The sequence below is a fragment of the Nyctibius grandis genome, chromosome 7 (assembly GCF_013368605.1).
Source record: "Nyctibius grandis isolate bNycGra1 chromosome 7, bNycGra1.pri, whole genome shotgun sequence".
NCBI lineage: Eukaryota > Metazoa > Chordata > Aves > Nyctibiiformes > Nyctibiidae > Nyctibius > Nyctibius grandis.
Window position 1 is genome coordinate 38,968,296 of NC_090664.1, and position 27,967 is coordinate 38,996,262.

The 27,967-nt window shown below is 36.9% G+C and overlaps 1 protein-coding gene across 2 annotated transcripts in view; it reads right to left on the bottom strand.

Annotated features, from left to right (window-relative positions):
• The window catches only part of PIP4K2A (phosphatidylinositol-5-phosphate 4-kinase type 2 alpha), a 116,762-nt gene that overhangs the window by 36,324 nt on the left and 52,471 nt on the right, over positions 1–27,967 (bottom strand). For both annotated transcript variants that reach the window (XM_068405552.1, XM_068405551.1), the window contains 2 exons: positions 14,834–14,931; positions 13,641–13,737 (listed from right to left, as the gene is read on the bottom strand). In XM_068405552.1, the coding sequence (XP_068261653.1) occupies positions 13,641–13,737; positions 14,834–14,931 (195 nt within the window). The remainder of the gene's footprint in view (positions 1–13,640; positions 13,738–14,833; positions 14,932–27,967) is intronic.

A 27,967-nucleotide genomic window follows, 5' to 3' on the forward strand; every position in this document is an offset into this window, starting at 1 on the left:
GAAACTATTATATATTTAATAGTTTAAGAGGAAGAACTGATATTAGAAGTTTAAAAAAAATTGTACAAATTCAGTTACCTTCATCACAAACTAGAAAATATGATGTAACATAATAATTATTTTTAATTTTGAAAAAAGATAAAGCACGGGTGATCATCAGTGTACGTAGTGAATTAAACTACTGCGAAGTTATTAGGCTGTAATTCAGTTAGCAAGAATAAAGGCTACTGGGTAATTATTTGCTATTGTTCCCAGCAGAAAAAGGTGAATTATTCTGAGGTTAACTATTGCAATAAAGCAGTAACCACAGTCTTCTGAATGTATTTTTCCCAGAGAACTCTAATCTTCAAACTGTAAGCTACGTGGTATAAACTTTGAGAGCAGTTAACCCGGGGGGAGCCTTAAGTTGTTTTGCTATAAAACGTCACAAAAAAGTGTACTTGCTAGCCTGCCGCTGAACCTCTGAAGGAGGAGGGAAGGAGGGAAGATGGGAAGGAGGACCTGAACTAGCCTTATTCTCCCAAATTTCAAACACTTTTAAGGTATATTTTAATATTTTTCACCAAAAGACTTCTCAGATTTGAGTGAAATTCAGACCTGGGAATACTCGGTATGAATGAAATATCTTGCCAGTCATGTCTTGACTGAGATACAACACATGGGAGATGATTCTTCTCTGCACTTTTCAGCTGCTGAAGCTCAGTTACTACTTCTGTGGCCAGAAAGGGACAAAAATAACCACTTTTGATTTCAAACCTTCTGAATGCTATTCCTATAACCATTTGCTCTTTTAAAATCTGTCTCCTTTTGTCTTCATAAGCACTATTTGCACAGACTTCTTTTAAGTGTTAGGCCTTAAAATAAAGTTCTTCCTGCTTTCCAGGAACCTCCTTTCAACCCGTTGTTAACCAGGAATATCTAGTATATAGGTATATTTATGTAGCAACCCATCAAAACAAACAAATTTAGATTTTTTTTCCCCCATGATGGAATATGATACTTGATGCATTTAAAAATATGGATAGCATAAGCAATAAGAAATTTTGACTTAAAAAGAAATAATAGCTGTTACACTAAGAGAATGAATTAACTAATACTCCTTTTATCATGCTGCTTTCCTTGCAATTCAGGCTAGACAGAAAAAAAATAGAAGATAGACAGATTCAAATAGAAATTAATACATTTAGTCATATTTTAAACCAACTGGAGGAAATCTTGTTAAGTCACTGATTTTTTACAGATTCTTGTTTTTTCCAGCAATAGCTGTTTTTTTCTAACAGAAGTGATTTCTGCCTAATTGCTAAGTATAATGACAAGTTAATTTGCAGATACAACTATCATACCAAAAATGTTGCTAACAAGAGAATATAATACACCTGTAGATAATTATTTAGCACACAATTTACTGTTTCTTAATGCTTTAATGGGTTAGAAATGGTGATGCATTTATTTTTGAGTAGATGGCTATTTTATTATTAGTTAGCTATATCAAACAATCAAGAATGCATACAGCCATCATTTTACCACATGCATATTCATTTGTTAGAATAAACTAAACAACCTTGTGCTAAGCAGTACAGTTACATACATGCACAGGTAACCCAAATGCCCTGTCTACAAAATACTCTGACTCTAGTAATAAATTGGAGTTTAAGATCAGATGTTTAAACATTAAACATGTTTAAGATAAAAACAACCTCTAATTAAAATCTTTGACACTTCATTTTTACTCCCTCCATTCCTGTGATAACTCTCTCAATATAATGTTTTGCTCATATACAGAACGTAGTTCCTTTGAACTTTGAAGGAAGGTGGGAGATGAAGGATATCATTAATACTACTATTTGCTGTGCTTGATTTTGTTACTTGCATAAGTTTATTTAATAAGGTACAGTTTAAAAAGCTGAAAACATAAATCTAATTCCATCATATTGTGCTGATTACTAGTAATTGCATTACCACTTTCTTGTGCTGATAAATGCATGGCTGAGTTTTGTCTGTGGACAGTTTTATTTGTAATTGTTAACTCTCACTTCTGTGAACAGAGAAAAGTTCACAGATCGTTTCTGCTGGAAAGGACCTTTAAGATCATCGAGTCCAACCATTAACCTAACACTACCAAGTCAACCACTAAACCATGTCCCTAAGCACCACATCTACTCGTCTTTTAAATACCTCCAGGGATGGTGACTCCATCACTTTCCTGGGCAGCCTGTTCCAATGCTTGATAACCCTTTCAGTGAAGAAATTTTTCCTGATATCCAATCTAAACCTCCCCTGGTGCAACTTGAGGCCGTTTCCTCTCGTCCTATCGCTTGTTACCTGGGAGAAGAGACTAGCACCCTCCTCACTACAACCTCCTCTCAGGTACTTGTAGACAGTTCAATTCCTTCTAAAGTAAAGCTTCTAGGTATGATGCAAAGTATCTTACCTCTCAACTATACTAGTTAGATTTGTTTATAGTTAGAAATCAGTCTTCAATAAAATACATATACTGTTGCCTGATCATGACAACAATGAATATTTAAAAAGATGACAAGAATTGGCCTGATAAGTCATCATTAGCAAGTAAGATCAAGGAACAGCTTCACTGAAAGCATCAAACCAGAAGAGTTTAGGGGCTTCAAGGGGAAAACAATATGGCTATTTAAAAATACTTTAAAACCACTAAGATCCTTCCCTTTTGATATAGCTGAAGCTAACTTACCTGTTTGACCCAACACTGTTAAGTATAAATCAAAGCATTTTGCACCCCATTCAATTCTGCCAAATACTAACAAATTAATAGTGCATATACTAGAAGTGAAGAGTTTCTTTGTTGGAAAATGTTTCTCGTAAGTTAACACACAAAATGGCTAAGAAAGTCCTGCACTTAAGCCTCTAAAGCACAGCCACTAGTAAACCTGTAACTGGTAAGAAATCTCAGACAAAAATCCTAGTAACACCATGTGTGACATCCAATACGCACTTTATACCACAAAGACTGTGGACAGTTTGTGGATTTTTCACTTTTAAAACTAGATTTTAGACATATCTAGATAAGTAAAAAAGTTTGACTTGTTCTGGGGTTATCTAAACCACGTTTTTAAGTCAATCACATTTATCTTAATGTAAACAATAATAAGAAACATGTAGTAGTGCTCATCAGACAGACTGAAAACATGCATTTAATTGAATTGTACTGCTCTGTAGTTCAGGCTGTTGGATGCACTGTATAGACTTGTCTCTTACTGTCAAATGAAGTAAAACACTCCTGTGATCGATGACTTTTGCCAGAACACGCATATAGGTTTCAGTGATGATTTGTACAAAAAGTGAGTAAGAGAAGTTGTACTATAGACATCTGTGCACAAATGCTTCACCTGCGTGAAGGAAGAGCAGTGTAGGGCTTCTTCCTCGGCTTCCTCATTCAGCACTAAACTCAGCTAAGAGAGACCCACCACTGCCCCCAGCAACTCTATCTCCTTCTTAGGCGAGTTGTCTACAGTGGACTGGGAAGGAAATAAAGAATGACACTCAAGTATCTGCCTTTTCCAAAAGGGAAAATATAAGTACAGTTGAGGAAGGGGGAAAGGAGAGACAGATAGATCATGAGCAAATACCAGACTGAATTCCCTCTTGGCTCTGCTTCTTAATTAAGGGAAGACTAAGCAGAACAAGAACAGATGGGAAACAAGCCACTCCTCACTTAGCATGGATCTATGAGCCACAAAGCCAGAACAGGGAGGATATCCTTCAGATATAGACAGAAACCCACCCAACTCTCATCCTACAAAAGATACGGGGTTTAATGGTCTAAACAACCCTTTTACCATCAGTTACTGCTACTACACAGCACTTCCATATTGTGTCAGGAACCAGTGCAGCACATATCTAGCTGTACAATGTTGGAGCATTAGTCATAGTAAGTTAAAAAAATATCACCTGCTTATACTACAGCATCAGTGAGCACAAAACTCAAAGAAAAGAGGGTCCCAGTGCCCTGTGCCCTTCACATTTTCCCAGACTTCTCCAACTCCGCCACGGTGTGCCTCGGTCCTCTGGCACAATTAAAACATCTGTCAGCCACACATACCCTGTTCCACTTAACAGCTTCACTTAGCAACTCACTGCAAGTCTCCTGCTCCGAGTGTGCGTGTTCTGCCAATTCCCCATTCACTTCTCATTTGCGAAGTTTTAATCTTGTGCCTGCTGTTTTTTTGGTCTCAGGAGAAAGAAAAGGTTTTGTACTTTTAAAGTGTGAATACTTTTGAGGTCATTTAAAGACTACGCTAAATTACTTGTTTAATTACTTATACAACTGAAGACACATTTAACATGCCAAGGTCAGAGATACCTCTACTAGATAAATTTCTCTTTCACATACCTCCCCCTCTCTCCCAAATAGTTTCCCTCTGAGAAATCACTGTCTGGAAGTCTCACTGTCCTTACGTAAATCAATATAAAAAAATATCACCTATATTGCACTGAGTAGCAGGCAACCAGAAATACTCATCTGGTCTTCAGTGCTGAGAGGCTACAAATCACAATGAATTTGTCCCATACCACATAATTAATTTCTGATAAAATAATAAAGACACAGCTTTAAATATAAATGGGTGAAAGCGGCACCACTTACTAGTATTTCATTTCCCAAAGAGTTCTTGATACAAAAAGGTAATCATCCCACCCAAATTACATGTCATCATTTCACCCAAGAACAGCACATTCTTTAGCAAACCAACTGGAAGGTTATTTAGTTTTACTATAGACTCACGCTCTTCCCTCAGCATTTCTTTCTCAAACTCTCAGCAATCTGCACAGAGTTTTATTTCCTACAGTAAAAATATACTGGGTAAGGAAAAGTTTTTTTCCACAAGTGCTCTTAGGACCTGATCCACAATTCCTTGAAGTTCACAGGAGCTTTTCTGGAGCCTTCAACAGAATTTCATAAACTAGAATCCAACACAACTGTTACCCATCAGAAGCCATTTCAGCCAGCCATTCCTAAACTGAACCCCAATCTCTGTTTTTGGTCAAGGTACAACTTCCAGAAAGACAGTTTTGATTTTTCCAACTTCAGAAGACCAAGACTGACCATTGTAGTTTTTCTAGCATTTAACCATTTGTGTTGCTGAAAAGGTGAGTCTAATTCTGAATTTGAATTATTTCCTTTTCTGGTCGTTCCTATTCATTCTTTCCTAAAGTACCTAGTATTGTTTTTCTGCAAGGATACTCATATACTACTTACTTCTCAGTTCTAATTCTTGCCAGTGCAGCAGGTCAAACTCTGTCACTCCCACCACAAGGCATTCTCTATGTCCTTAAATTCCGTTGATGCCATTTTTCTGTATTTTTTCTATATCCCAAGTTTCAACTTCCTTTTTTAAGATGACTAGCACCAAACCCATATATAGTATTAGCTTCAGGTATAAAATAAACAGATGTTAAAAAAAGGTCAGAGCTCTTTCTGGTCTTATTTCCTACCTTCCAATTTATCCACCCAAGGGTGCAGTTACTCCTACTAGTCAGGAGCTCACACTAGTGCTAAATTCTTGTCCTCCTTGACCTCTTATTCCTTCTCAGAGCTACTGCCTCCGTGAATGCAGCCTTCCCCTCTGTGGTTCTGCACTCTTTTTTATCCATATTCATCTGACCATATGAAAAGGCATCTCATTTGGACAGGCTCAGAATGCCAGGCGATCAAAGTGGGTTTTGTACAAAATCCTTGTCTTTATCCCACTTTGCCATTTGGATGGATTTTGCATATTCTGCAAGTTTTCACTACATGAAATGTCAATTGCTCATTGACAATTAAATTCTGATTGCTGTCATTTCATCATCTATTATTCACATAATTTTTATTTTTTATTATAGAGCCCCACAATTATTAGCATTTTAAAAATCAAAGTCACAAAATATCAAGCCAAATACTTTGTAAGAGTCATCCTCAAGAGTCCTTAGAAGCCAGCTAAAACACCACCTAATGCTTTATCCTTTGGAAGTCTGTTTCTACCTTGCACATCGGTCAATAAAAATAGCAGCCTATTGTAATTAAGTAACACTAATGATATTATTGATAATGCTAGTTATACCAACACCAGATATCAAAAAACGTAAACTGATTTCCAGAGAGACTTTGGTTGTTTCAAAGAGCAACAAGTTAAGCTGTTTGGAGTTGTTTTTTTGAACTGAAACCATTTTTGTGAGAAAACACATGGAGCAAAGCCACTAAAGTACAGGAAGCGCTTGTCGTCTCCCCTCCCTCTGTAATTGAAAGCTATATTTATAACTGGCAAAGTATTGCCCTCCTCTTCAAAGACGAACTGCTGGTGAGGCTCTTCCTCCTCTGCCCACTTTGCTTAAAACGTTCACAGCACGGATATTTACCTCCGCAGTGGGAGGCCAAGGATTAGCCACAGCCTCTGAGAGGGTGAAGACATTTAAAGGTCAGTTTAATTAGCTCTTTATAATCGCTTACACATCTAATGTAAATGTCATTGTTTTCTAACTGCTACTTTAGCAGACAAGATTATATTTTAGAAACTTTGAATATGTGAACTGTGTGTTGCATGTAATACAAATGCTTCACATAACTAATCTGAAAAGGGAGCCTAATAAAAATTGTCATTGAGTCAGAGTTTTTCCCCAAAAAGAAAAAAATGGTAAGAGGAAAATTCTGGTGATAAAGCACGGAGAGCTTGAGAAGAACAGTAATCTTTCAAACGGACTGGCTTAACAGCTTCTCATTGATTTAAATCTTTCCCATTTTGCGATGTCTGGGCAAAGGCAAACAATGGTTTCTGGTACTGTGATCTCATCCGAGAGTCCATGGAATGCTAAAACGAGCTTCACAAGCCCAACGTACCCTAAAGACAAATCGGATCACATCCTAGGCTATTTATGAGTGCCTCTGGGCAAGCTGTGCATGAATGAATAGGCAAAAACAAGTGCACAGATGATGCTCTGTGATGACTGAAATCATAGGTCAGTGGAAAAGCCTGGCAGTGGTTCATCGCTGTTAGAGAACTACGCACACACGGTCTGGCTGTTCTTCTGTGACAGCAGCTACAGCGGTGCTGCCTGGCCCATTCACAGCTTCTCATGAAGACAAGCTGGCAGCTCCCCCAACCTCTTTTTTTTTTTTTTTACAAGACCTCAGGAATCATGGATATGGATGAATTAGACCTGGATTACTGATTAAGAAGCATATCAGAGAGACACAGTGTCATACAACTGGACATAGATGCTTCAAGGTTTATTTTGCTGTAATTTGAAACAAGCAGCCCACTTCTGGGATGGTGTTCGGGACAGTTTTTTGCCAGTGATTTCCAGAGAGAAGAAAGGCAAAGCACATTCAGTGGTAAGACCTCCCTTTGCCTTTGGCAGCTGTCTGCACAATACTCCATGACGATTTCTTGTCAGCTCAAAAGCAGGGCTCTCAAAAGACCTATGGTGAATGTCACGAGACCTCCAAAAGATGAAAACAGGACACCACTGGTCCTGTGGTGCAGCCGTCAGAAATATCGAGTCCCTTCTATAACCTTGTTAAGATGTGGATGTACACACTCTGAACACCTATGAACATTTATAAGCAAATTGTATTCAGGGAGTGATTACTGTGGTGAAAGACATGAAAAACTTTGACAGAGAAAGGCAAAACACCAAGTTTTTCTTTTTTTGCACTGAGCTATACTTTCAGGAGAAAGGTTATGGGTTTCTTGACTTGGTCGAATGAGAATTTAATGAATAAAACATGTGATTCTTTCCTAAATCAAGTTATCCTATTGAGACTGTAGGTCTGGATTTGGAGCTGTCAGCTTAAGGCATGCACTTGCTTTGGAAAGAGGTAGGGCTCTTTTTCTGGGAGCCTTTCCCCTTCAGCCCTGCAAAGCCTGGCTTGATGCCTCACTTTCAATGGCTATCTCCGTAAGAGCTCAGGGAGCGCCTAGCAGCTCATTGTTTTGATATTGCCAGCACATGCTAAATTACTTACTTCTAGTTTGAATACCCTGTTGTGAAAGATACTTAGTTTAGGCAAGGAACTGCTGAAAGCAAGGCAAATTAAATGTTTTCTCTAGGGAAAACTAAGAGAAACTGGAGGTTAACATTTCTGTTGCCATACATATTAAGGTTAAGTCCCACAGTCACTAAGTTCTTATTTGGGCTCACAAGGCACCAAATCCTAGAACATAATTTTCAGATTGCAAGCTTCATTTTTTACATGCTGGAAAGACCAGAAACTCCACAGTTTCTATTAGTACAGCTGGCTCAACACCCTACTGCCTATATCCATGTCAAACAAGACATCAGCAGTTCTGAACATCTTGGTGCCAATGTCCGTTCGGGATCCACAAACTGTATACACCACTACAGGTATCTCATCTGACAGATGAGCTCAAGAACTTCTCATGCACTGACAGACTTACCATGCTAAAATGACCAACCCAGTAATTTTCTTTTCAAGACAGTTTTTGCTTCCATGATTTTTTTATGCATTTTATTAAATATTTAATGAAAAGATCATGTCTTAGGAAGAAGATCCACCTCCTAACATAGCTGTTGCTGAGATAGATATTTATTGCTGACCTGGTTGCCTGTAGTTTGGTGCTAGAGGTGGCTTGTTCCTTCCCAAACCAAGGGCCAATAAATGAAGGCATGAATTTCAGTGCAGAAGCACCAGCAGAGCGCTCTGATTAATATTAGTTTGTGTGAAGAAACATATCATCTTGGATTGTAAAATTATTTTTAAGCTCTTAATATGATGTCTTAGGATTGGATAAGTCACACAAAATGAGCAAAAATATTAACAGGTTGACAAGAATTTTGGTGATCTTAAGTTTAGATACTTAAAAAGAAAATTATATTAAAGGTTGCCTTCTGAAAAAGGAACCTAGAATTTGCATTATTTGCCTGATGCCATATTAGAGTCTGCACTATAAATCCTTCTGTATAGAAAGCTGTGAGAGATCCCGAAATGTAAGGAGACATCCATATCAGGAGAAGTGAAAGATACTGAGTTCATACGGTTTGTTATTAGGGAAATTGCTTAAAAGCAGGAATTACCAATTTTCATTTTAGATTTCAATCTTTTATATGGAAAAAAGCACATAGAGAAGTAACAAGCATCTCTAAATTAAAAAGAACTTCTAGGTCATCTGCTAAAAGTTCTTTATGAATTCTTTGTCCTGTACAGAGAACCTCTACAAACTGCTCCTGCAGACAGGCAAAGTCAGATCTGAGCATGTCTCCTATTACACTAAGTACTACAACTTTAAGAAAAAATCAGTTGTGCTCTCCCTTGTCCCCAGCAAAGGCTCATTAGGTACACTGGGACACTGGTGCCCTCTGGTATGAGCAATTCTATTTTAATGGGCAAGAATCCAGTCTCCCTCTTTTGCCTAGCAGAATCTAGATGTGGGATTCAGCAATAGCTTTAAGCAAGAACAGATGTGTTGGAGCATAATAAAGTACGTTTCCCTTTCCAGAGTAACAGCAGCAGAAGCATTTGTAACTGTAGTAGACCCTATTTTTCTAGAGTTTGTTGGGGAGCATTAAGCTAGCTGCTTGCCTGTTAATCTCTTATAATTTTGCAGTTTACAGAAGCTATTCCTCTAATTCTTCTGACAGAACTGTACTCTTGGATTTTGTAAGATAAGAAACTATGCCAACCAAGGTGAAAAGAAACTCCAAAGGTACCAGAGCTATCCCATATATTTTGGGAAAAAGAGTCCTTTCTGTAGAATAACCTTTGTAAAACCAATATCTAAAGCTATGGGGGAATGCTGAAATAAAAAATTAGTTTAGGACTGTAGTGAGGGATCTACTTTACTACATCTGTTTTCCAGTTCCTTTTTTTTTTTTTTTCTTTTCTGCTAGGAGCTCTCAAGTATTTTCCTGTCAATGTCAGGAGGATCTTAATTTTGGGATTCTTTTTCAATGAAATAGAAGACACTAAAAAAAAAATATAATATCAAGATAACTTACCCTATCAAGGCAAAATTTGTCATTATTTAATGCTCTGGATTGTGGAATTACTTTGACACTTTAAAAAATTATCTTCAATCTGAGATCCATATGTACTTACTTGTAACATCCAATAGCACAAAACATAACAATCCCTTTCCCTTTGATAATTTATAATCTATATAAGTGGTTTTCCCATTATTCAAATGCAATTTTGATTCATACTGACTAATCATCACCTGTGTTCCCCTTTCTAAGAAAAAACAGCCAGACCATTTTTTAATTTGATGCAATAAATATCTTAGCAATATGTAATCACCAAGAAGGAAGACTGGGGTCTAATAAAAGATTTTTTTGACATAAGAACAAAGTTTCTTAACAAGATTGAAGACTTAATTTGTCATAACAAGTTTCTATAGGCAACCTTTGAATAAAACTCAAGGTTTAACTAACTTCATACTACATTTTCCACACTGCTGTCCATAATAAAGAATGAATCACTAAAAAACCCCCACTCAATATTAGCAACCACACATGTATCTCCATGAAACCTTAATCCTAGTTCAGTACGTATCAAAAAGTCTCAGAGATGCCCAACCAGCTATGAAAGACAGACAGATATAGGACAGATTACCAAAGATATCTCAAAAAAAGGAGTTGGTTTTCATCATGTGAAGCTAAGGAGTCCATTATAGGAATTGTAATTGCCATTACTAGAAACGGCTTCCTGTAAGGCATGAACCATATATAACTTAAGGAATTCCCCTGACTCTGAAGTCAGACTATTTGAAGGAAAAAACCTGTACTTTATGAGATTTAAACCTCTCTTCAGGGATAAGAGATGTCTGTAAGAGAAGACCCCTATATTAACCATTCCATATATGAATTAAGCCTATGTGTTAAGCAGTCCACAAAATTACTGTACAAGGTGAACAATACAATGTCAAAAATTAAAATTAGTATAGCCCAGTAATTAGAGCGTACACTACCAAATTCTTTTCATGAGGTAAGGTTTTTTTAGTCTTTCCTTATGAGTAAGCACTGTCTGCCCTCTGGAACAACTCATCAAGGATATCTGCAGAACATTCTGAAAACAAAAACATTTAAAATGAATGTTCTTCCTGATTTAAACTGATGTGTCTGACTAATGAACCAGGTAATTGGGTTTATTTATCTAAACCAATCCTATCTTGCTTAATAATGGGAATGACATTGTTCACAATTGATTAGGACTCTGCTCCTGAAAATCATTATATAAGAAAAACTATCTAGAGAAAGTTATTTGCTATCTCTTGCATAAGCTTTCACTCAGTTCAATACTGCACAGGCTTTTTCCAATTCATATTTGGCTCTGAGTATAAGACAAGCATTTTAACCAACATTCATTGGAATAACCTCCTTGAAGACAAAGATTATCTGAAAAAAAAAAACCATATAGTGAGTCTCCCTTTGTCAAATTAGATTCCCTTTTTGAATCACAAAGAACGTGACATTAAAATGAAAGCAACTTCTACTTTTAATAGGGATAATCCCTATCTTACACATGGAGTGACTTGAATTTTCATTTATGGCTATTTCCGTAAAAATAATTTAATTTAAAAAGTGTGTTCAAAATACATTACTACTTTGAGCATTTTAAAAAAAATATCAGAACAGTCCAGTAGAATAAGAATTCAGAGTGACAAACCGCTTAGACTGAGGAAAAAAAGAACAGTGAATGCAGACATTGCCTTCCCTTGGGTCAAAATTAGTATTAACTATCTTCTGTTTTTTGCTAAATATACTTGAAATACTAAACAGCATTGAAGAATTTTTTCCAACTACTACATCATTTTGTTGAATCAAAAACCAGGATGTGGTTGCATTTTCTTCTTTTGGATTGTTGTTTGGTTACATTGTCAAAAAACTGAAACCACATAGCTACAAACAAGTATTTTTGTCTTTAATCTGAAAATACAGACATTTTATTTAGTGACAATCCTTTAACATTGTTTTATCACTGTTATCATTAATAAATCCAAACAGCAGTATAACATAGTTACAACAGGAATTTCTGTTGTAGAACAGTAGTGGAGATGGAAACGTGCTGTGGAATGCAGCATTTCTGACTATGCTAAGTTTGCCAGTTTTAACTAATGACAGCATCTTGCCTTCTAATATATTTATGAAATATAACTGCCTAGGAACGTCATCACTCCATCTTCTAAAAGATCTCAAGCATGAGCCGATACCATAATTTTAAATTTAGGAACAATCACATGTCCTTCCTCCTTGACACACTGTTCCTTCTTTGTCAAGAAAAAGGAAATCTTCATACAAAGGGATCAAATGCAATTTGATATAACTGTTTTAACTGTTGGCCTGAGTCTTGGTGTATTTCCTCTTAAATAGTTCTTCAGCAAACAGGATAATGAAAAATCACGTGATAGGATCATGTCAGCTCTACCAAAAGAAACCAACCCAACGCAAACCCAACCCAACCCTCTTCTCCACCTACTGGCAAAACATCTCACCAAAGTTAACAGTGGCCATATATTGAGATCCATAACCTAATCTCCATCTACACTCCTGCAAGCTTTTTTTTTTAACCCATCTACGCATTTTTAACACATATTGCTTGATATTGAGAAGGGGAAAACTGGTAAAAGGGATAGTTGAAGGACTTAGATTTAGATTTCTGCTGCAGTATTCAGTCTGCTCTATGTAGCAAGAATGGGAGTGTTATGACCAATGCATTTGGTACAATTTGTTTAGCTACTTGAAACTGTTTATTAAATATCTTCTAATATCTTTTAGTAACAGGCTCCAAACACAATTGCAGCCGACACCAAAATAGTTTAAAAGAGCAAAAGAGCACAACAGGAAGCAGATGCTGGGTTATACAGCAAGTGCTCTTTAGGACAGGACATCTCACATTGTGACTGCATAAGAAACTGTCCCTGTGACTGAAATAGTGTGCATTAGGAGCAGTCAATGGAAAAGCAAATGTCAGTGAGTATTGGCAAATCAGACTGAAGCAGAGTTCAAGAACTTTCTTTTGCAAAGACATAAAGAAACTTTGACTGCAAGGAACAACCCTGCCAAATCTAGAGCAAGTTCTTTTTTTGCTGTATCTGCTCTACACAAGCTATTTGTATCCAGATCCTCTTAACAACAGGAAACGGAGACATAATGAAGCAGTATGAAGTTGGTTGGCCACAGGTCACTCTTTTCTAAACAAAAAGTGCATGAAGAAAAAAAAAGGCTGTGGTCTTTTCAGAAACCACATCTCACATAGACACACCACTGAAGCAACTGTTATCTAAGTGACGCAGCTGAACATAGCATCTCTTGTCAGTAGTGTCCAAACATTTTTAACTCATTCCTCATTGCAAGAGGTATCACTCCGCAGTTTTAATAACATGGCTTATGACTGGGAGGTACTCTAACAGGAAACACAGAGGACTAAAGACAGGAAAAGGGTAGGAACCAGAAGACAGCTAGGGCAGGCAAAGAGGTAAAACAGAAATGTTCTGCTTGCAGGTGGGGGAAGGAGTAGAAAGAATGTCATCTTTTTCTCATATTTTTCCTCCAACTTATATAAAAATAAAACAACTTTATTTCAGCACCTTGGCCTGTTTGCTCACAACTGCAGCATTACTAACCTTAAAAATCTGTATACATCACCAGTTTAGGTGTTTGGAAAGCGAACTTACCTGAAAGTCTTGATCATCAATCCCAAACCTCTCTCTTAGATTACGGAAAACCATTGGACAATATTCCTTAAATTTGAAATGACTTGGCATGTTTTCTCTGAAAGGACAGGAAACAAAATCAACTTAATTCACTTGCATATGAAATAAGTAACTCTAGAGTGTTCTATCTCAATTCTGTTCACACGAAGCAGAGGATAAGGAGATTTACAATCTCTCTTCTAATGCTTTCTTTTATTCAATGAGATTTGGTCTCACCATGCTCTTTTTCTTTATAATGTTTAATAAATTTATGCGTGTTTGTCTCTAACAAGCTACAACATAACTGGATGAAATAAACACAAACTATGTTTTGATAACTTTGGAACATGGACTCAAAAGGAGAAAAGGATGTTTTCCCATTGCCCTAAAATTACTTCAAAGGTGAAATCTTAGATTGGACTACACAAGAATTACTATACCATCTGTGACACCAGAAAGTGCCAAGGCTTCAGGAAAAATGGACTAGTTTAACACAGGGCTAATTTTAATATCCTAATGTTAATTTCAGACTTATATGTGAAAAAAAGTTATTTTAACCTTTGCCCCAGAACAGAGGACCCAAAGTAGCAGAATTCTTCCTTTTTCCAAATATATTCTTGAATAAAATTCAGGTTATACACAAAACAGCATTAATAGGTTTGTGTGTCTGTACATACTGTTCATGGAGCATTTTATTTTTAAGAGATGTAGATATTACATTAAATGCTCCTAATACTTTTGGAGCTTCTGTATGATTGGTATGATTTCCTATTACAGATTACAAAAAGCTGAACATTATTTGGCTTGGTTATATGCTTTAAATTCTCATTCTTGTTCAAATATTTCACTTACTAAGAAGTAAATGCACATGAATTTACGTTTTTAAAAACACCCAAATAAATGCTTATATCGGCCATAAATAATCACACCAATAAAGGATCACCTTCAATATGGAAGATACTCATAAGGCAATAATATACCACATGGAGGAAAAATACTACCCAGCAGCCTCTGCTGTTGCTTTTCAGACCAGCACAGATGGTTATGTTTATCGCAGGATTAACTTAATCATCAAAACTTCAGTCCCATCAACTGAAAAATAAGAGTTCACAGTACTTCACAAAAAACATCACTGCCACTATCCACTTCTACAAAGAATTGTTACTTGTACTTACTTGTTGAATAGGTGATTGTCCACCTTTATCTTTGAGTACGCTTTGAAATCATCTGGCATCAACATAACAGGGATTTGAACATGGCTCAGTTCATTGATCTAGAGAAAACAGAATATATTTAGTTGCTAATGTCTTTGCAAAGATGGTGCATATGTCTTAATTACGAAAATGTTATTCAGTCTACTATTTCGTGTGTATATGTCCTGAGTGACTGTAAGTAAAAGGAGAATGCAAAAGCAGATTTATTCTTTCCAGATTAAAAGCAATCACAAGATAGACACTTCGGAAAAGAAGAAACAGCATTCCATATTTATACTAGTTTCAGAAAAAAAAGTGCTTCAAAGCACACCTGGAGAGTACTTTTTATGGAAGGTCAATGAGGATGCCAGCAAAATGGTCTTTAATCCCAACACACTGTTCTCGTTTTGTCAACTGAGCTATGCTCTCCAAAGATAAACTGCAAAAGTAAATAGTTGTCTGAAATATAGAATTTGAGTTATGAGCTAGTCTCACATGTCTGTCTCTTGAACTATATAGTGAAAATAAAATGAAATTTTGCTTACGTGTGAATGCACATGCTTTGGGCTCGATAAGGAGAGGCTTGTTTCTACCAACAGTGCAGACCTCTGCCAAGTTTTTGCAAGTCACAGCATTCAGGCATTTTTTTGATTGTTCAAGTCAGACAAGTTATTTAAATAGCTGAATTTTTGCTTAGAAATAGGCACAGAAGTAAGTTCTAAGGTTGTCCTTTTGTTTTGACCATCTATTACTTCTAGTTTTGAAATCAATACTGTCAGTCTTCTCAAGATTAGGATTTTTCATATGTATTTGAAATCCACTTCTGGCCACATCTTTATGATAAAACGTAGACAAGTTTACTGTTACCTAGTTTGTAAGCAAGTTTTTATTATTGCATCTATTTATCTACTTTTACTTTAGTAAATTTTAACTAAAATATGATAAACATGAGAGAGAATTGTGAGCTTGCAACAGTGCTTTCAAATCACAAATGAGATCCCCATTACAACAAGAGTCACCAAATACACGACACACATTTTACCTATGTTCTTACAGTGAGTGCTCTACACTCTGGTCACGCATCTCGAATACCCGGTCAAATATTTTTGCTCATGCGGAGCACATTTTGCTTCAGCAGTTTTCTACAGGGTTTAGGGGGAACCCCACTCTATATGAATACAAATGCACACAATGGATGGATATAACAACACTGGGGTGCTCCTCTGCTCTTAGCACTGCTTATCCAACACTGTTTTCCAACGAGGAAGCTGTTAGTTGCCTGTAAATGCTGGCTTGCTCAAGAGGGGCTTTTGGAGAAACCTTCACTGAAATGGCTACAGGTTATAAATACTGGAGGAAAAAAAAAATGCACTCACTGCAAGTCTGACATTTTGCAGAACTGAAGTTAAACAAAATAAGAAAATAGCAACGAGCCTTTTAGCTCTTAAACAGAGGAAAGCAACCAATGCAAGCAGGCAGGTCAGGCAGCCTCATCACTTTTTAGTACTTTCATGTCCCAGTTATATCCCCTGCCATGTCTCATTTTTACTATTCAGATCCTTGCAGCCCACATGAAAATGGATAAAATCTGTTGAATTTACTTTACAGAATGCTTCTTCAGAAAGCTCTGAAACACTCTAGATAGAGGCATGGCAGTTATATAGCAGAGTGGAGAAAGGAAACAAAAAGATGTTTGGGATGGGCTGAATGTGCTCTACTCCTTGGAGCTGTAGGGAGAACGCTCTTTCCTTCTTCCAAAGGGAGAGAAAGAAGAAACTCCAGTAATTTTTTTGAAAACACAGCTGTACAAACCTAATAAATCCTGCTGAGGGCTCATTAAATGTCATAAAATAACAAAACATTGATCAAAAATCACTACGTTTAACATACATGCTTTTTACTACAATTGATATCGCTGTACATCAATCTCACCCCGAAACCACAGGGCAGGTTCATGAGTGTGCAGAACTAGTCTAGCTGTTGTACAAATAAAACTAGAGACAAGTAGATATAATTATAGAGATATGAAATTTTAGATTTGCTTACACAGAATTACCTACTCTCTTAAGACTGCCAGCTTTTACAACAAATTCCAGTGTGAAAGAGGGTAACAGAGACCTACATGCATTTCCATCCTAGCCAGAAGTGATCCCAAGAATATCTTCCATTGAATACTGTCAATAATGCTGAATTCACACATCTTCAAATGACCCACCTACAATTTGCAAGTTTGCTTCAAAATTTTGATTTTAGATTATCAAAATTGTGTTGAGCAAGTTTTCACATGCATTCACTTTCTTAATTTACTGATATAAAGTTTCCCTGAATACACTTATAGATTTGTTTTCGCACTGTGGATATTTAAATTTGTGCTATAACAGCACAGTTTTAATTGTTCCTGTAGGCCTTACAAATGTCATTTGCATAGCAGAATAACATAGCCAGATGTGCTCATATTTGCATACATTAGAGATTATTTTATTCTAAAAAAATTTCCAAAATAATTCTCCCAGGTAGTTCCCTACAAGATGTGAATGTACACCCCCCCATCAAATCAGGAAAAAAATGCAGGCTAACTGAAGTTTTTTGGTTTGGGAAGGGAGGGTCAGGGTTGGTTTATTTTTGGAGGGTGGATGTGGGTTTGAGATTCATTCAAGTCTGAGGTATGTAAAAGCAATTTCTCTAATATTTTAGGGAATTCCTCTCTAGCAGGAGAAGTTAAAAAAAAAGCAGGTGATGAACACACAGTAGAAATGACCTTTGGTATAGCACACCAGCTGAGTAATGGCATGTCCCAGCGGCACAGGCCATTAATTAATTTAAACCTTTCAAGTATAAGGTCTGGTTCTTTGTGCAACAGTACATCTTCTGGATAGATTTGATGAGGCCAGATTGGAAAGCGCACACAAGACAGAAAGGAATACCCATGTCATTAGATCTTGGTGGAAACTGGAACCACATTGCAGGGGGAAGGGAGAAGAAACAATATCCAAAACTCCCCCACAAACAGCTCTTGAAAAGCTAAAAGAAAAAGGAAAGGTCAGAGGGATCAATTCTCCACTTTGCCATCACCGTGTAAAGAAACAGTCACATCTGAAAGAAACTAAATATGAAACACAAAGAAGATATTTTGAGCCTTCCAACTCATCTCAGATGAAAATTTTGCTTCTTTCTCTCTATGTTTTAAAGTCAAGCGTGACACAAAATTTTAAGTAGGGTGCATGTGATACCTTTGGCAAGTATTAGGTGCATCTCTTTGTGTTACCAGTTAAATACAGCTAGCGCCCTTAGCAATAAGCAAATTAAATGTGCCTGTGAGGATTAAAGTTCAGTATTCCAAATTACAACACAAACTGTGTTACAATAGCTGTAATAATTACATAAGAAATAAGTAATATCCATTTTCCTCTAAGGAGTGCTTCTGAAGGTAACAAAATCATAAGCAAGAAATAATTTCCCACAAGAGATAATCACAATGCACGAATGAAGCAGAAAGAGCTCACTGGACAGAGGACTGACTTGTTACTGAGCTCTCAGGATCAAACGTTCATTTAATTACAATTACTTCTAAGAGAACCCACATTTATAGCATCTCTACGATAAATGCGTGTGCATCATACTGAGAAAGAAAGTTTTTAGTCCCGCAGCCTACATCCTTTAACTGCCCTGATTTGTTGTTGCCAATACAAAATTTTGCTGCAGTTTGTCTTGTTATTTGAAACAGACAATGCTTACTGTATCTTTGAGGAATTTAAATCCCATATAATAGCCTCAGAGAATGGATTATTTTAAATATGAATGACTAAGATTTTTGTTGCACAGTAACCATGCATATTATGTATAATAGCTCATGTCTATTAACAACATTTGTAAACTCATGCACACAAGATATTAATAAGTGACCCAGAAACCTCTCTTTAAGTAATTTATTCATGTATCTTCTGTGATATCGGTATGAAATCAGATGGTTATGTGAGATAGAGACATCACCCGTGACTTAGGAGCTTTAAGGAAGAACAATTTTAAAAGTCTTAGACTGGCATCGCCCCTTTAAACACATGGTACAAAAAACCTGTGGCTGTAGGGACCTGCTCAGGGCTGCGGATTGGCCATGGTAGGTGGGAGGGGGCTGAGGTGAAAGGAGGCTTTCAGGCAAAAACCGACTGATTGCAACTCATTTTGCTCCTGCAGGTTTAGGATTGAACTCACACTGTCAGGAAAACAGAGGCTGCAATTAAACTGCAAATAAGGGAATAATAAAAGCCTACTGGACATTGAATAAACAGTAAGACTCAGCTGGTAATGATTCTGAAATTAGCACACAGAGAGGTGTTCCCACAAAGACATCTTATATTGGTGACATTTCAAATAAGCTTCTCTAATTTATATGATTTGAAATCAAGCAATGAATATATCATAAATTGTTAGGCATTATTAATGGCCCTTATTTAATTCAGATACATTCACCCTAAACACCACATTACTAGGGGAATGCATAATTAAACATTAGTTTTCATTCTGTCAGAACATAAGCAGCAATAAATTGCTTGTATGCAAAGCAGACAATGAGATATTTAAGCAGCATATAATAAAGGCAATTTACAGCATATATTGCATGTTTAGCTAGAGGAGCCAGAACAATGATCCTGTTCGCCGACAGATACAAGCTGACGCCTATCACTACGATGCTGCAGTAAGAAACCTGTGTAACACACTACATCTGGTATTATTAATGGAAAAAAAAAATCCAACAAAAAAATGTACAAAATCAAAGGAGCCATGTACGTCAATGTCCAAAATTTCATCCCAAACACATCACAAATCACATGCAGCACATCACAGCAATGCCTAGAGGTTCCTTTTGAAACTCTCTTCCTATTTAAAGCCTTTATTCTATATTTGGTTTCTTGTATTTAATATCTCAGTTTTCATACACAGCACAGATACCGTTTCCTTTCAACATAACATACCACCCAGCCAGACTCGCTGGCTGAACCTATGGCGGGATAAGGTGTTTTCACACCGAACAGCTTGATAAAACATCTCAATCGCAGTGATGGCTCTTGGCAGTTTCACACTGGAAAACCCCTGCTCCTCCCCATGCTGGATGAGGCTGAAGCTGTGGAAGTGCTACTGTCTTTTCAGCTCTGTTTATCTCCCAACTCTCTCTCTGAACTGAAAGCCAATTCACAGCAGTCTGAGCTGCTGAGACAAACAAAGCTACAACTGGTTTGTTACCCTGAGAGAAAGTCAAGTGCATTTTTCAGAAATTTGTGTAGTTTTAAACACAGATTTTGGAAGAAGTGGGAGTGGAAGAGACTATGGAAGAAATAAGTTATTGAGGTCTAAAAATAGAATTGAACTTTTAACACCATCAGCAGCTCTGAGATTTTTATGCTCATGGTTTACTTTCTGCATCTGTTTCTTCTTTGGCAAGGAAACTTGCACAGAGCTCTGAAGAGAAAAAAATATCAGACAGTACTTTTCGTTCAGACACAGAGCCACCATTTTGACAGGACCACAGACTTCTTCCAAGGCACAGTTAATTCATTTACTGGTAGGTTAATGCTTACAAAAGCAACCCTATCGGCTTGTAATGGATTGCTCTTACAAAGCAAGGCTGGACAACAAGAACACAACAGAGGAAAACTGTTTGGGGTAAAAATTTCACATTTAGGAGACTGCTATCCTTCATTCTTCTGACACCTTCTTGATAACTGAACACCCTGCAGGTCTTACCAGAGCATTCTCCTGACTACTAGAGCATAATCATCCAGGAGATAAAGTTTCCTAATCTTATTCTTTCTATTATCCCATAAAAGGCTATTTCCAAAGCTGTTCCCATTTTGCAAGGAGTAAGGGTTTAGGTTAAAGCACAACGGGCTGGGTGGTGACAGGCAGAGCTATAGGCAGGCATTTACATCCTCTCCTTCCCAGATGTGGAACACGCTGCAGTATTGCTACCGGGACAGTAAACGCCTTGTGTTGAAGTATAAACTGAAAGTGAAGTGATTATTTTACAACGCTTTGAAATCTACCTTGAAGGGTCTGAAAAGGGTGGATGAGGTTAGCAGCTAATCAATTTTGTGGAAGACATTTGCCTGTTACAGGGCAAAACCATCATTTGATAAATGTCATTTGACAGTTTAAATTACACTCAAAGCCATTCTTGCAAGAGAAATAAAAGGTTAAGCTAAGTTCTGCTGTAGAGAAATAAATCAGTTCAGCAAAATACTCCTTAATTTGTTTTAAATGAGGTTTTCATAATTTCAATCACACAAAAATTCATCTCTTTTTTTTCCCTAAAAGCACAAGGTAAAAAATACCTATCCAGACTTTTTTTTATTAACTATATAATGGGCTAGGAGTTTAAGTGGCATAGGAGACTTCTATATAAGTAATTTCTGGTTACCTGTTCAGAAACAAGTCCTGAAATTAAAGCAATCATATGACTAAGAAAAACACAGGGTAAAGTATTTAACTTTCTCTGAGTCTTTAGGATCATTTTAATTTAAGGTGTATATATAGAGAAAAAACACAAACAAAATGAAAGCCCACCTAGGTGCCAGAGTACCAGGTGTTTAAAGTTTACAGTCTCAAAACATCTACCAGTAACTACTAGAGCAACTTCATGTTTTACAGTTCAGGTGGATTACCTGTCAATTAGATGTTGCTTTCAATGAAATTCAATAACTAATGCTAGAAAGTTGGCCCAATTTGAACCAAATCTTTTTTAAAATTGCCTAATGGAGAAACACATACTTTTCCCAAAGCAAAAAACACAGACTATCTGAAATACTTTGCAAAAATATAAATACATTTCATGGATTTAGAAATTCTGAGAAATGAACACATCAATTACAGCTTATTTACTTTTTATCAAAAAAGTAGCAAGACTTCTAAAGTCTTATGGTCTCATTTTGAATTAAAAAAAACAAAATGAAATAAAAAAGTTCACAGCAAATCCCAGATGTTTTCATGAGACTTTTTAGCTGCTGTTTTCAACAGTAGAAGGATATCTTTGAGGAGGGAAGGTCTGTAGTTCATGCATCCACGTGGAAAACAGGATATTGTGACATACTTGAGAAAGCTCCGAACAGGATATTGTGACATACTGAATATAGTCCCAAAACAGTGGGGAAAAAATGGTTTTGAAGAACATTTATTTCTTGGTGTTTATCTTTAAATTTGGAATATCAGGGCCCAAAACCTAAACGAAAGATTTTATAGCTTGGTCATCACTCCTGTTCAGAGAGTTTGGAGTGAAAGTGCTTAAAGAACCTACAATAAAAGCACCAAAATCACATTCCCTTTACAAATGCTTCGATGCAAGTTTTTAAGCCTTTTGAGTCACTTGAACATTTGCACAGTCTAGAAAATCCAGAACATCTGCTGTATACTGTCAGACAAGCGTAAAGCCATATTTCTACAGATTTGGTTAAACTTCCTGTGAATCTGCTTACACCTTTCAATGAGTGCAAAAATTAACACTTCATAATGTGCCAAATAATCAAAGACCAAATATAAATTAAGCAGCTCGGGTATAATGCCTGTCACGATAATCCCCCACTCTCCCAAAAAGCTAGGACAAATGCCATAGTGTGTACAAAGATACCAGTGCACATTAATGAAATGGAAGATAAAGTAATAGAAATGTAACTTATTTGTAGTGGAGATTTTTGACAAGCAAAACAGTTTGAGTAGCAAATGGAATGCAAAAATAAAGTGCAGTCTCAGTCCAAAAGGATATTGTAAAGCAATGAAAGTCCTTCAGATTCGTAGAAGTTGTGATGCACACAATACAGATGAGCTCATCCTTGTTGGCTAACGTAATGGTTAAGAAGAAAACAAGACAAGCGATTAGGTAGGGGGGCTTGCCAGAAAATTGATAAAAGAACATTTTATTCTTTTAGCAGAAATATCTCAAGACATCTTTTTTAAACTTCAATTTGTGTGCTGGGATGTTGATGCACTTTAATACAATCTTTCATAGCAATAGGTGTTGTCAGTTATTGTCTGAAATACTGATTTAAAATACACATACTTGTCACAAGGTCTGATAGCAATCTTGTCTGTATTTTTCTAAATTAAGAACAAAACACTTATCTGGCAAGAGATAAACTTTAGTTCACTTGGCTTTGTCCTGAAAGCTTCACAAGAGAATACCTAAGAAGAGAAGGATGCTAGGAGGCACCAAGTATTTATTTACGACATTGGGAAAGGTTTAATGAAAATAAGTTCAACTCTACATACAAAGTAATACACAAACATCACCGATGATGTTCTGCGAGTTTCTAATGATTCTGTTGTGGATTCTGGAAAAGTTCAACAAGCAAGAACAAAATGAAATAAAATTACACTTGTATTCCATGAATCATGTTACTTAGATTTGGAAAACAACCAAACTGACCGACCAACGAACCAACCAAAAAACAGACTTAAAGGAGTCTATTAAATAATGTTCATCTCTCATAACAGCTTTTAAGATCATATTTTTCAAGTATAACTTTTCTGAATGGGAAAAACGAGTCCACACAGTTAAATGTAAAATTCCAGTAAGCAGTTGAACAAATACAGAGATGCTGTAGCTTTACCTTTAACACTATAACTACAAAATGAAATTTAATAGGGGAAAAAAAGCAAAAATTTAAGGCATCAGATGGGCTTCGTCATTGTTCAGAAGCAATAACAAACATAGAAAAAGCCAAATGATTTGGTTATTTTTACACTGGCATAACAAAAGTAATTTTTAAATTATTATTATTAATTATTAAGGAGAAAGAAGACTAAGTTGTGTATAGGCTTTTGGGTAACACACTTTAACGTGCTGTCACACATTCCAACCTCACAAATATGTTAATATTTAGGAAATTGTTGACTTGTGAAAATGAGGACGTTTTAAAACATGATCCCTTCTGGCCATTTCTGATTATGGACTAGGTGAGGGCTGAAGCCATGTGGCAAATTTTCTGAAAACAGAAGCAATACCATTTGCATTATATAAATCTAATTTATGAAGTTAATTAACTGAAGATAAGTGACACCAGAAGCAAGTGCACGAAGGTCGTACTACAAGTATTTAACTGTTCTGTAAAGCAGTACAGCAGTTGTTCTTGGTATTATGGACCCTATAGAGTAACTGGAGACCGCAACATACAGAACTTGCTCTGCCAGCACGCATTAGCCGTCAGCTAAAACAACATTTTTACTTCTCCATCTATATCCTCCAGAAGAAGCAATCATTTTCCGTGCGGCACCATGCAAAATATCGTACTATAAGTCCACATGGGCAAGTATTGCATTTCCTTGGTTTAGAGAAATCCCTTCATTTATCCCCCTGATGCATCTTGGTTGCACTGTATTCCTCTTGCACTTACCATGTAATTTTTCACTTCCAAGTAGTGTAATGCCTGAGGTGAGGCTTACAGGGTTGTAGTCACTGGGAGGGTTACCAGTCTTCCAGATTTTGTCAGGATGCCATCCAGACATTTTTTTGCTACATGAAGCCACTCTATGGACTCTGTTTATAAAAATGCTGTCAGAGCAAAAGCAGAAATTGTTGCTAGTCGTGACAGCATGACAGCTCCTGTGAGAAGATGCGAAAGGCCTTAAGGCCCAAGGAAACCAAAAGGAGCCTGAGCTGGGTGGCAACCTCAGAATGGCCATTTGGGATTGCTGAAGTGTTGGTTTAGCACTTTCCTGTCCACCTCTTCTGTGGTCACTGAGGCAGGAATCCTTACTCGTTCTCTCAAATATAGTTTCTAAACATGCATCACTCTTCCCTTCTGACAGACATATTAAAAACACACATTAATTTATATATATATAAAAATATATATATACACTCTGCAGCTTCTTGCTACTCATGCCATTTATGTGCCAGTTGTTCGGTATTTGGGAGAGAACAGTATCCTGGTGTGTTTACAATGAGCTGGGTTTTGCTTCTGCTCTGGATATCCTTTTTCCACACAGAATCCCACTTTATTTTGGCAGCAACGTTATACACAAAATTTCATGGATTTATTATCATTACTTATTGGATATTAACTGCCCAGATATAACAACCACAATGTTCATTTTGCTGCAGGCCGAGTATTTAAATTCCTGTCTGGCATTTCGTAACCCCAGAAAGCCTTCATGGCGTTGCAGAAGAGGAGGAGCATGAGTGGATGGGGACGTGCAGCAGAGCTGCCGGTGGCTCATCGACTCTCAAGTCCCATCACCCTCCTAGTCCGATTAAACTGGGAGTTGAAATGATTATACAACTCAAGGTAAACATTTTTTTTATCCGCTGAAGCAAAATAAAATACAATTTGTTAAAAGCAACATAATATAATTGCATGACCTTTTTCCTCAGTTTACAGGTCAGACTTTTGTTACAGGAGGATTTCAAGAGCTTAGGGGAACAACAGGACACGTTCAAGAAGCAAGAGGACATAAATCCGCTTTCTATTTATATTTGTCATAGCCCATAAATAAAAAGCAACTCCGGTGGTTGTTCAGTGCTGTTAATCTGAACATGCACCAGTGTCACAGTGCCTCTCTGAAGGGAGATCAAACAGAAATTACCAAACTTTGCCATTCAGTTAACACGGTGACAACAAAATATCACTTTTACTGTAAAGATAAAGACAAAAACAAACTGTAAAGATAAGACCTTTTCTGTAGTAGTTTCTACTACACTATCCATGGTAACCTTGTTCCGAATCCCGTCAAAAAGCATTTTCCCATGATTAGGTGGTTGATGCCAGTATTTGATCAGCTGCCACTTATTTCCTCTCCTGGACTCCAGAATCACATTTCCAAGACTCAAGAGAGCAGAACCAGCCCCCAGAAACTCTCTCACCACTGATATTTGACTCAGGCTATGTATTGCTGATAAACAGTATGAGAAAGAAAATCTAGCTTTTTCACTAGTTCCATGCTTGAAAATCCAAATTAAAAACATTTAACAGATTTAATTTATTTCTTAAGCAAGAATTTCATACGCATCTGCATATTTTACACAGACATACTCATATATAAGTTCTGAATAATGCACCCACAGTGAGCACAACATCGCATGTCTGAAGATCTGAAGGCATGTAGTATCAAACCAAGTAATATTTTTGGGACCAGAGGCATGAGCAGGCTGCCTGCGCCGCACAAGGGCCAGTTAACTCGACTTGCAGCTGCTTTGCATCACCGCAGCAGCACAGGCGATCTGGAATGTGCACCCTTATGCCCTCCACATTCCTCTGCACACACATACTCATTTTTCCATTTTCAGTCTTACTAAGAAATAGTTTTTGAAAAACAATGTTGAAAAGGAAACACTGCCCTTAGTTTTAATTTGAATATAAACCTAAAGAACTTAAAAAGATTTATTTTTTTTTTGAAAGAGAAACTCACAGTAAAAGCTATGGCCATTTTTCTCAAGGAGACAGACCAAAAGCTGCCATACCTTGTAAAATGCATCATAAAATGAGAAATAACAGTAACCTGCACTAATGACTGGACTTCCTGCACAGAAGACAGACATTAATTTCTACTGTTAATTAATTTCTGCAGTGGCAGAAAGGTGGAGTGCCTGAAGGGTGAGGTGGTGGCCGTCCAAGTCATGAGGAGTCAGACGGCACACGCGGCAAGTTAAGGAACATGCTTGTCATTTTTCCGCCATCAGGAAAGATATAAAAACTAGGATGGATTAGAAGTATCTGCTTCAAGCTTGTAAGCTCAGCCTTTTTTTCTTGCATTTGATTTTTCCACCCAATTATTTATGGAAGCATTTATGATTTTACACAACTTTTGACTGAAATTGCACAGTTAATATTGGGGTATATTTCAGGAAATCTAGAATAGACACCTCTACCTAGTTAAAAGAAAGGACTCAAGAGGAAAACAGGCTCAGCGAGCCACAGGTGTTTTCAGGAAAACATATAAAGGCCAGTGCTTCAAACAAGTCAGGACTGCCAACATCACCCCCAGAAGCAGCACTTCTGATCTTCCCCATTTTTCCCTGTTTTTACACCATCATTTTTCCTCTTCTGACCTACATGGGTATGTGGTCAGTCATGTGATGAACCAAAGCTAAAACCCAACCCAAACCTGCCAAAAGGGATTTTTGTTTATTTGGATAATTTTGCCAATCCCACTCACTGCGAGGTCGCAGGAGAGCGAAGGCAGCAGAAAAATGCTTCCTTCTGCAATTTCGGAACTTAAAAGGTTTGGACTACTACAGGTTTTTGAGGTAAAACCCCTCAAGTTGGAAGCGCTGCCTTCAGTCTTAGATTTGGCTATTACAAGGTGAATAAAGATTCATTGGAAAAATGTATTTTTGAAATTTAAATGAAGTTTTAACTTCAGTACCTTGTAAAATGTATCGTAAAACGAGAAACAGCAGTAACTTGTACTAATGACTGGACTTCCTGCACACAAAACAATTTTGACATTTCTTTTTGCTGCCAACATTTAAGTACTTAAAAAAATCAGTTTGCTGAACTGCAAAACCAGCTTTGGGTAACTAACTTGTTTCACAGGTGCAGGCAGAATATTTTCTTCATTTCTGCTCATTCAGCTAACAGAGTTGAACAGACAGGTCATTCAGAGTTGAAAAACCAACTGGGAGTCAAAAAAGCAAGACGACTTGTTTTCCTTTTCTGGTCCCCAAATTAAAAAAATGTTATGGAAGATGAGATTTAGTTTTGAAATCGTATGGCATGTTCATGAGTTGAACTGATTATAGTCTTCAGATAATACTTTCTTTGTTTAAAAAAAATATTACGATGTCAAGTATAAAAATTGCTTTGATTAACTTATTTTCCACTTTATGGATCCAGGATATTTAAGGTTGTTTTACTTAACTTAGGAAAAAGAATGCCAGCTTAGTGCATTGCTTCGCAATATATCAGACAGAGCTTGACAAAAGCTATTTAAAAAAGGATCTCTCTGTTAAAAAACAAACTCTTGCCTGCCAGCCCACTGTCAGGAATCTTCAAAGGAGACAGGCATACAGTGCATCTTCCTAATTAGAAAGACAGTACTCACTTCATTAAATACAAATGCAAAACAGAATTAAAATTGGTTATATATTAACAAAAATCAGTTGCTTATCAATTTAAGCTTCATTTAAATTTA